General features: G+C 32.6%; 1 protein-coding gene across 1 annotated transcript in view; it reads right to left on the bottom strand.

Moving 5' to 3' along the window:
- Window positions 1-10,709, bottom strand: part of MDGA2 (MAM domain containing glycosylphosphatidylinositol anchor 2) — a 391,758-nt gene that overhangs the window by 40,572 nt on the left and 340,477 nt on the right. Inside the window, exon 9 of the mRNA XM_017889604.1 lies at window positions 3,941-4,118. Coding sequence (XP_017745093.1) covers window positions 3,941-4,118 — 178 coding nt within the window. The remainder of the gene's footprint in view (window positions 1-3,940; window positions 4,119-10,709) is intronic.

The raw sequence follows: 10,709 nt of genomic DNA, 5'->3' as shown, positions 1-10,709 counted from the left end.
ACACACACACACACACACACACACATATGTGTATATACACACACACACACATACATACACAGGAGTGCATGCACACAGAGTTTTAAAATGATAAGCAACAAATTTTGTGTTCTGGGGTACCAAAAGAATTGTTTTTCCCAGAAAACTAATTATATTTGTAATACAAGTGCCAATGAACTTCCACCCAAAGAGAAACGAATACTTTAAATATTACTAACACATCAACAAAAATATCTCTCATCTAAGGGCCAAAGTATCTGTATGTATCAATTAACCACTTATCACTCTGAGAAAATATTCCAATCTGGATGAAAGAGAGCATTGATATAATTCCCCAAGATTACAATGGGCAGTTAATCTACAGTGCAGAAGAACTTGTCATTTTCTTAGCGGTTGTCATTAACCACCTTTATTAAATTTGTGCAATACTAATAAAGTCTGAAGGGCAAAAATATTCATATATAACTGTAACATTAGTATACAAACGATAAATTTTAACAGAGTGTTTCAATGATTTTCACTATTCCTACATACAGAAGACAATTCCCATTACTGTAGTTGTTTTTGATTCTACATTCCACATTGCAAATTATGAAAAGAATAACATAGAAAAGGAGCTGAAAGTGAACTAAAATAACAATTGAATTTTATGGCAAGATATCAATGTATTTTAATTTTAAAATTAATAAAATTAAAATTATTTCACAGTTAATATGAAATTTTTAAAAAATTATGTGCTATCTCTCAAAGATGTAAGTAAGCATCCTTGAATTATAATTTAGTTCTAAGTATGTCATATGTACATGTAAAGCTCTTACCAGATTGAATTTTAATTGAGACTTCTTCTCCAACATTTTAGTCACCAAATTCACTTTACAAAATGCAGTTAACTTTGTGAAAATTTGCAAATTTAACTTCTAAATATTACAGCGATTCCATTTTTTTCTTCTTTCATTTGAACTTGCATGTATAATTTTTTATAAATGCATATTATAGACTATTGTGTCCCCACAAAAATTCACATGTCAATGCTTAATCCCCAATGTGATTGTATTTGGGGATAAAGCCTTTAGGGAGGTAATTAAGATTAAATTAATCTTGACCCTAATCCAATTGGATTGGTGTCCTTATAAGAGGAGGAGGAGACACCAGAGAGCTCTCTCTGACATGTGAAGAAAACACGGTGAAAAGGTGACCACCTATAAATTAGGAAGAGAGCTCTCACCAGAAGCTAACTATGCCAGTGCTTTGATCTTGGACTTCTCAGTCTCTAAAAGTGTGAGAAATAAATTTGTGTTGTTTAAGCCTCACACTATGATACTTTGTTATGGCAGCCCAAACACACTAGTATATTGCCTCTAAACCATTAAAGTATACATTGCCCAAACCTGTATTACAGAAAAATAATTTTAATAACAGTGTTGGAGATCTTAACGTGTATGCCTAAGTATGTAAAAACAATTTTGAAAACTTATTAAAAGTAATATCTATGTTCCACATCTGTTTTTCATTTTAGTTTGTTGCCTCAGAGTTTTCAATAGCAACTACTGAGCTAATTAACTTTTAAAATCTCTTAAGGAAAGTCATAATGATCAATTAACTTTAGCAAAGAAGTAAAGATCTTCTCTAATGGAGTGGTGAACCCTAATTCTAGTCAGGTTTGCCATTTCACAGTCATTTAACTTTGCAGGACACTGAAACTTTCTGGGTCCTAATATCTTCATCTTTTAAAATATTGATATTAATGCACTCTACATTATACATCTTAATTTTTTGGTAAAATTGTAAGTACAAACAACTTTAATTAGTTTTAATAGTTTTACTTCATTTTCACATTTGCCAGTATGCACTACTTCCCCCTTAAGCAGGAAACGTATACTTAAGGGTAAACACAATGGAGAACTTCATTAAGAACTTTTTAAGTCAAGCTCTGATAATCAATGATAAAACGAATCACGTTCCTGCCGGGTGCTGTGGCTCATGCCTGTAATCCTAATACTTTGGGAGGCCGAGGCGGGTGGATCACCTGAGGTCAGAAGTTTGAGGCCAGGCTGCCCATGGAGAAACCCCCTCTCTACTAAAAATACAAACATTAGCTGGGCGTGGTGGCAGGTGTCTGTAATCCCAGCTACTGGGGAGGCTGAAACAGGACATTCACTTGAACTCAAGAGGCGGAGGTTGCAGTGAGCCGAGATCACACCACCGCACTCCAGCCTGGGAGACAGAGTGAGATTCCATCTCAAGAAAATATATATAATAATAATAATATTCTACTGAAACAATACAATAAATACGACTGTTTAAATAATGTTTCATTCAAACCTGAAATACATTGAAAATTCTACAACTAACACTGAATATTAAAATTCTAAAATGCACACAAATTTCAATTTTTAAAATATTTCTATCTTTAGTATACAGTAAAATAACATATCTAGGCTGAGCGCGGTGGCTCATGCCTGTAATCCAGCACTTTGGGAGGCTCAGGCTGGTGGATCACCTGAGGTCGGGAGTTGCAGACCAGCCTGATCAACGTGGAAAAACCCCGTCTCTACTAAAAATACAAAATTAGTAGAGCATGGTGGCACATGCCTGTAATCCCAGCTACTCGGAAGGCGGAGGCAGGATAATTGCTTGAACCCGGGAGGCAGAGGTTGCGGTGAGCCGAGATCGTGCTATTGCACTCCCGTCTGGGCAACAAAAGCAAAACCCCGTCTCAAAAAAAAAAAGAAAAAGAAAAAGAAAAAAATAATAATAATAACATATCTAATTGCCGTTGTTTCTCTTTGAGGTATTAATTCTAGACAAAAGTTTTAGATCCACTTTTAACTTTTTCAAAGTTCTGCGCTAATTTCTATTTTTCTCCAAATAGGACATTTAAGTAGTGAAGAAATATTTTTTGCATATACTTAATAAAAATGAAACTATCACTAACACACACACAAACATTTAGCATTTTTTAACATTAGCAATGTCAAAAATGAATGGCCATCAACAACCAAGACCAAAATCCAGCAACTAAGATGCCTTTTGATATATATACAAATAAACTGTAGTACATTTATGCAATGGAGATTATTCAATGATAAAAAGAAATGTGCTATGAAAGCCCAAAAAGGCATACAGAAACCTTATGTATTTCTAAGTGAAATAAGGCAGTCTAAAAAGCATTACATGCTGTATGATTCCAAATTTACAACATTCCCGAAAAGGAGAAACTATAGACAGAGTAAACATATCATTGGTTGTCTGAACTGGAGAAAGGAGAGAGAAATGGGTAGAGCATGGGGATTTTTCAGGCAGTGAAACTATTCTGTGTGATACTGTAATGGTGGAGAAATTATATACACTTGTCAAAATCCATATAACTGTACAACACAAATAACTGTAATGTAAAATAGTGATTTTAATAATAATTTCTCAGTATTTGTTAATCAGTTTTTACCAGTGTACTACAATAATGTAAGATGTTAATAATGGGGGTACTGTGTCAGGGAAACAGGGCTCTCTATACTTCCTGCCAATTTTCTGTACACCTTAAACTGCTCTAAAACTGAAATCTATTGATTTTATTTAAAAAACAGAAAATGACATTTTGATCCTTTTTTACTTCTTAATAAGTTTTAAAGTCATCAATAATTTGAAAAGATAAAATGCAGACAAATATTGTACTATAACTTGTAGGATCAAAAATAAAGAAACATTGCTTATATCACATAGGTTCACAATTAAATTATTCTATATCTCTATATTTGTAATCAAATGTCACATTTGTGGTGATTAAGGTTTTGGTTTTTGTTTGTTTGTTTAGTTAACTGGCTAATGATCCAGAAAGTCTATGTGCTAAGTTTTACTTTGTGTCTACATTTGGTAGAGAGCAGCAACCAAAATTTTCCATACAGTTTGATAAATAAATAATTGTAAATAAAAGGCTACTTACCACTGTATTTGATCACACGAATTGTTGAATCTCCTTCACCAAATTTGGTGAGAGGAGTCAGTCGAACTTCGTAAGCTTCTGGTTTAATTAGCTCTGTCAAGTTATATGTAATTAATTCTCCCTTTTGAATATTCCCATTTATTTTAATCTCCTGCTCCCACCAACGCTGCTGCCCAGCCTGAAATCAAAACAATAGTAGAATAATGTTCCCAGTATGTTCTTCAGAGGTACTAAGAAAATTGAAAGCACATTCTGAAATTTTATTAAATTAAAATGTACATTATATAAATGAACACATATCATTAAAATTCAGGTTTCTATAATGAGAAACAAATTTTGAGAGTTGCATGCATATGTTTGCAGGTAATTGTCAAATGATCAGGAGTATTTAATAGATTTAATATATCAACTAATGTTTAGTAAGAGAAAATTCCAAAGTGTCTCTGATCTGGAAGTCGGGAGAGAGCTAAGTTTAGCTACTCCTTGCTTAACATATTAATGGCATATGAGATTCTCGAATACTTACAACTCTTTATCACATTAGCAAACATATGCATTGCATATATAACAGTTCCCATATATTCTGGGCAGTAGAAGTATAAAACAAAGACAAATCTGTAACTTTTCAAGTCTATTAAAAAGAGGCACAATAAACAAATGTATAATATAAAATTTCAATTAGTCATATGTACAATAAAGAAAAATAAAAAATCACAAGGGGATTAAGAATCATAGTGGGAAGGCTGAAGAGGGGCACTCTTTTATCTAGTTAATCAGAGGACATCTCCATAAGAAGAATGTTGGGAAGTTAAGATGAAGGCTAGGAATTTACCATGGGATTTGGCAAGATGGAAGTGATGGTCACCTTAAAATAAATGGTGTCAGAGTAATGAAGATGAAAGTGTGATTGTAGTATGTTAAAAGAATAATGAGTTTCACAATGCTTCCCTCACTAAAAAAATCACAATGCTCAGATAATTTCACAGCACAGTTATCAAAATGTTCAGGAAACAATTTTAATCTTTTATAAAATCTTGCAGATATTTTTTAAAATAAAAACAACTCTACAGCTATACTATTTAATTTAAACCAAAAAGTAAGGATGGTACAAGAAAGAAAAATTATATATATACGAACCAACTTCATACAGTTTTAACATACAGTATTGTTTCCAAATTCATTATACAGTACTGTTACCAAATTCATCAAGTTTTACATCCTGTATTGTTTCTCTTGCAAGGATGCAAGAATTGCTTAACATTAGAAAGTATGTTAACATAGTTAACTGGTAAAAGAAGAAAAAATGTATTTCTACTAGATGGAGAAAAATTTAGGAAACATCAACTCCTATTTATAATAAAACTATGGACAAGCTAGGAATGGAAGGGAACTTGATTAATCTGATAAAGAAGGTCCAACAAAAGGTAAAGGATGCTTTATTTTAATGCTTATATATTAGAATCTTTTTTAGAATTACAAGTGAGAAGGAATGTTTAACATAATCTATTTAAAATTGTACTTTACTAACAATGAAGTGTATAATAATTGGAAAAACAAAACCAAAATAATCTATAGAGTTGTCTACGTATGAATCTATCTCTCTCCTTTTCTCTTGCTCTACCCTTCCATATGCATATACACATGAATGTCTTTTACAAGCGCTTTGAAGCTTTCTTTATTAAATTTATGTATATAATTTATTATATTAGATAACAGGTAATCCACAGCTTTGTTTGCTATTGTACATTGTGACTTTCAAGCTATTAACATTTTGCTGGCTTATACAATTGTGACAGATTTTTTTATTCTCCTTACATTCAGATATATATATGTATATATAACTGTATTTGTTATATACATATGTATCTATACTATAGTGTAATTATACATATGTATCTATAGCTCTACATATAGTATGCATCATTGCCTTGTAATATGTGTCTGATATTTTCCATAGTTTAAATCTATGGTATCCTCTTTAATGGGGCTTTTCTTCTCCTTTTATTTGCTTGGTTATTTTTCATTGGGTGCTGATTATATGGCTTAAAATTCTATTATTGGGGGTTATCTGTGGCCTATGACAAAGACATATTCTGTATAGATGTACCGTTGTTTCTGACATGCTCCTAAGGTCATCAACAATATGATCTACTTTTACTTTGATTGTGAAACTCTTTGGTGTCACAAATTAGAGTGGAGAAGATCCCTTGCTTTCAGAAGGTCTTGAGTTTTCATTGCTGTCTGCCTCAATGGTGACAAACTATTAAGAATCAAAGTTCAAGTTTGTCTGGGTTGGCAAACAGCTGAGGGCAAAAGTAGTTTGGGCAGAAATTATATTTGTTACTTTGGAATGCCATTTTTCCTTGGATTTTTACCTAGTACTTTCTCTCTCTATGTACACACACATACACACGTACACACTATATGCACATGTACGCATACATATACATATCACACAATATGCACATATGTTCACATATATGCACATACTATATGTTCATAAATATTTGTTTTCTGAAGGTTAAGTTAGTCCTAATTATATAGTCTTGACTGCTACATTTCTGGAAATAAAAAAATACAATATGTGTGCTACTAGCACAGTCCTACACAAATGACAAATTAAATAATGGAAAGGGACAGAAAGCCCAAATATAAAATCTATAGAGTGTCTGCACAGTAGAGAGAAAAATATAAACTATTCAGTTGGTTATGCATATGGAAAAAAAACACTTGAATTGGAACCTTATATCTTATACATAAAATTCAGTCTCAGGATAATTAAACAATTAAATTTAAAACACAAAATTTAAATCATTTAAATTTAAATCATTAAATCATTTAGGAAAAATACAGAAAAAATGTTATGATCTCAGGTAATCTATTTCTTTTTTGTTCTTTTCCTTTTTGTTTTTCTTTTTTTTTTTTTACTTAGACAGAGTCTCGCCCTGTCACCCAGGCTGGAGTGCAATGGTGCTATCTCAGCTCACTGCAACCTCCACTTCCAGGATTCAAGCAATTCTCCGGCCTCGGCCTCCTGAGTAACTGTAATTACAGGGACCCATCACCATGCCTGGCTAATTTTTTGTATTTTTAGTAGAGACAGGGTTACACCATGTTGGCCAGGGTGGTCTCAAACTCTTGACCTCAAGTAATCGCCCACCTTGGCCTCCCAAGGTGAGGCACGGTGACTCATGCTGGGATTACAGGCGTGAGTCACCGTGCCTGGCCAATATATTGCTTTCTTAAACAGAACAGGGAAGGATGAATCACGAAGAAAAAGACTGATAAATTTGTCTATCAAATTTAAAATTAATTAAATATAAACTTTCAAGTTAAAAAATTTGTTCTCATCGGTATTCACCATTAACAGGAAAAATACAAGCCAGAGGTTCGAAGAAGATATTATACACATATTAATATACACAATTAACCAGACTTCATTAAAAACTGATTTTAATAAACAACGAAAAGAATTCAGTAGCAAATTCAGCCAAATAACAAGTAATTCATAGATGAAGAAACCCAAATAAGTAACTAAAGAAGAGCCTCAGCCTCACAATGAATCAAGGAAACAGAAATTAAAACCACAATATTATTTTCTACCATCAGGTAGGCAAAAACTTTTAAAAAATTAACTATTAGGTCTTTGTATAGATATAAAACAATGAGAATCTTTGTTCATGTCAAAACCAGGGGATTGGGGTGGGGAACAAATGAGATTTTTATCCTACATATAAGCTAACAAGTTAGCCTTGTTAGACTGGAGACTACTTGGTCAAATAAAATGACTGACTCAGCATATATCCCAAGCTTTATTTTAGCATTGATCCTCCTTACCTCTGAAGTTCCACAGAAGTACTGCAGATGTGCCAAGGAGGACGCTGCACATGCCTTGATTGTGCGTCACATCTGAAGGACTCTGAGTTTAAGAAACCTTAGTCTTTATAACTGATAGTAACCAAATGTGTCCAACCATTGCCCAAAAAGGAGACATCCTTATTATACAGGACATCAAACAAATCTCACCTCTGTTCCAGAGGAAGGCACTACATTCAAAAGATGTTTGCTATGCAAATGACTTGAAAAGATAGGCTGTAATATAAGGGCAACTGGTGCCTCTGTACACAAGACACAAAGAAATACAAGAAATCCATGAAAAACGGAGGTTGCATTATATCCTTGATGAAAATGCAAGTTGGTATAAGTTTAGAGAATAATTTGGCAATAAAAGCCATGTTACAATGAGAACAGGTAAATTCTTATACTTGGAAACAAGTACATTCATGGCATAGAAAATGGAAAATGATCTATACCTCAATCGTTTAAGAGGTGATAATCAAATTGCAGACTCCTCATAAAATGGAATATAAAATATAGCATGAAAAAGGAACCTATTCCACATACATCAACATGGGTAAATTTCACAAAAGTAATATTGAACTAAAATTAATTTTGAAGTAGATATGTTATAAAATTTAATTTTAAACTGTGTATTTTAAAGAGGGTGTATAGATATATATGCATTAAAGAATAAAGAAATTCAGAGAAATAATAAACGCTGAGTTGAAGATACTGTTTAAATAGGTTAGGAGAGTGTCAAGAGAAGATGATGCAATTGTGTGGGGTAAAGAAAGGACTTCAACTCTGCCGGGTGATTTCTGTTGTTTTGTTTTAGATTAATGGTAGATGTAAAAAATATGATTATGTTCTTTTGTGTAGGCCTGAAATGTTTCTCTGTTTTTAATAAAGATAATTAGAGAATAAGAGAGAGAAGAAATTCTGAATTTTCTTAAAACTCTTTCTCCCTTGAATTCTATGACAGTGCTGTCTCTCATATTGCTTCCCACATCTGCATCTTTGACTACTCCTTATTTTCTTTACCTGTGTTCTAAATGTTGATGTTCTCCAGAATTTTGTATATGGCGTTTTTGGTACTCTGTATTAGTGGTTCTCATATTTCTGCATGCATGAGAATCACCGGACGACACTGTTAACCAAAATTGTAAGTCTCAACCATCAGTAAGCATGGTTCAATGAGATCTAGAAATACGATCTTTGAAAAGCATCCCCTCTCCCACATACTAATCTGGATACAAATAATCCAGAGGCTACATTTGGTGAGGCACAGATTAGTCCTGCTAAACCACCTCATTACTATTAGTAGCTTCTTCTAATATCTCTACATTGATAACTTCTTAACTTGTATTTTCAGCTCAGAAAATTAAGAAAAAAATGTATCTATTAGTCTTTACCATGTGCCACCATTTTAACTGTCTTATACCTATCATTATATGTAATATATCCCACAAACCCTAGTAGGTGGTAACTACATTTAGTCCTATTTCATGAATGAAAAAACTGAGGCAGAGAGAGGTTAAGGTAACTCTTTAAGTGGCAGCTTCAGAATGTGGTTAGACTCAAAATGACTCTTTTTGGTATCACTTCCTCCTTTGTTTTCCCTGAATATATTGCTCCTTTAATTGTTTTTACCAGAGCCCTTATATATGGAGTTACAATACACTATGTCTGGTCATTAACTTGATAGAAATATGATGAAATTAAATGCCAGCATACAATGTATATTTAACTGGCCTCCAAGGAGTAGGGCAGAAAATCAAAGTTATTTCAGTGAAAACTGCCTACAGTCACTGAATTTACATACAGTGGTGAAGGATAAAAAACCTAATTCCACAGAAAGTACTTATCTTTCAGATAAGCGTGCATAGTTAATACTAGGTATTATGAAGCTTCTTTTAGTTCAGTAGGTTCAAATTCTATAACATAATATAAATGATGACACTTTTACTGTATCTTAATTTTAGATTTATATATATATATGAACAATAGGCAAAGTGCTATGATTTTAAAGATAGATAAAATCAATTTAAACACACAAAAATATACACAGAATAATTTGACATTTTACTGTTACCTAAAGACACAAGTTTAATCAAGGTGTACTTTTCTGGATGTTAATACTAAGTTTAAATAAGAGTTTAATACCACTGAAAATTTGTAGTACGTCACAAAGGAGACACTGCTGGTATCCTCTTATTATAATGAGTGTTCTACTCAAGTAATTTTAGTCGGGAAATATACTGATGTTCTTACTTATTACAAACTCCAGTGTCCATAACTTCATATGTGTATTAAAAAAGCAATAACTTTGATTCCAAGTCTTTAATTTAAGCTGTAATGAAAGTATATACTTCAGCAGTTGGCAGAATAAGCAATTAAATACTTCATATTGTATCTCAGTGAGCTGTGCAAAATGTAAAAATGGAAAACTAAATGCAATGTTTGCACATACACAAAAGGAGATGCAATATTATTCCACTGATTGAAAGTAATACCAGAAAACCCTCAAGAAGATGTATTCTAAACAATACTGCAGATGACAATGCCAGATCATACTTATAAGCATGATGATATGTAAGTAAATGTTAAACTATTTTCTTCATATCAATTTTAAAATCCACTGAATTTTCTTTTATCCCCAGGAGGTATATTCCATTCAGATGATTTAGAGGTTAGCCTAAAACCCCAAGTACCCTAAAGTGAGACTTTTATTAAAACTGTAATTTGTTGTTTTACCACAGGGGAGAAATAAAAGCTATTGCTGAAAAGGTCTCAGGAGGAAAAATCATGTTAATTTTTTCTCTTAATTTTATAAGAAACAAAATTAGCTAATTTAAAAGCAGAAGGCTGCAACAGATTCTGAAATGTGAACGGAATAGAAGTGCCCATGTTTTCCTATTTTTTTTTTTTT

Source organism: Rhinopithecus bieti, unplaced genomic scaffold, assembly GCF_001698545.2.
Source record: "Rhinopithecus bieti isolate Rb0 unplaced genomic scaffold, ASM169854v2 scaffold_19285, whole genome shotgun sequence".
Classification (NCBI taxonomy): domain Eukaryota; kingdom Metazoa; phylum Chordata; class Mammalia; order Primates; family Cercopithecidae; genus Rhinopithecus; species Rhinopithecus bieti.
This window is presented reverse-complemented; position numbering and strand designations above follow the sequence as displayed.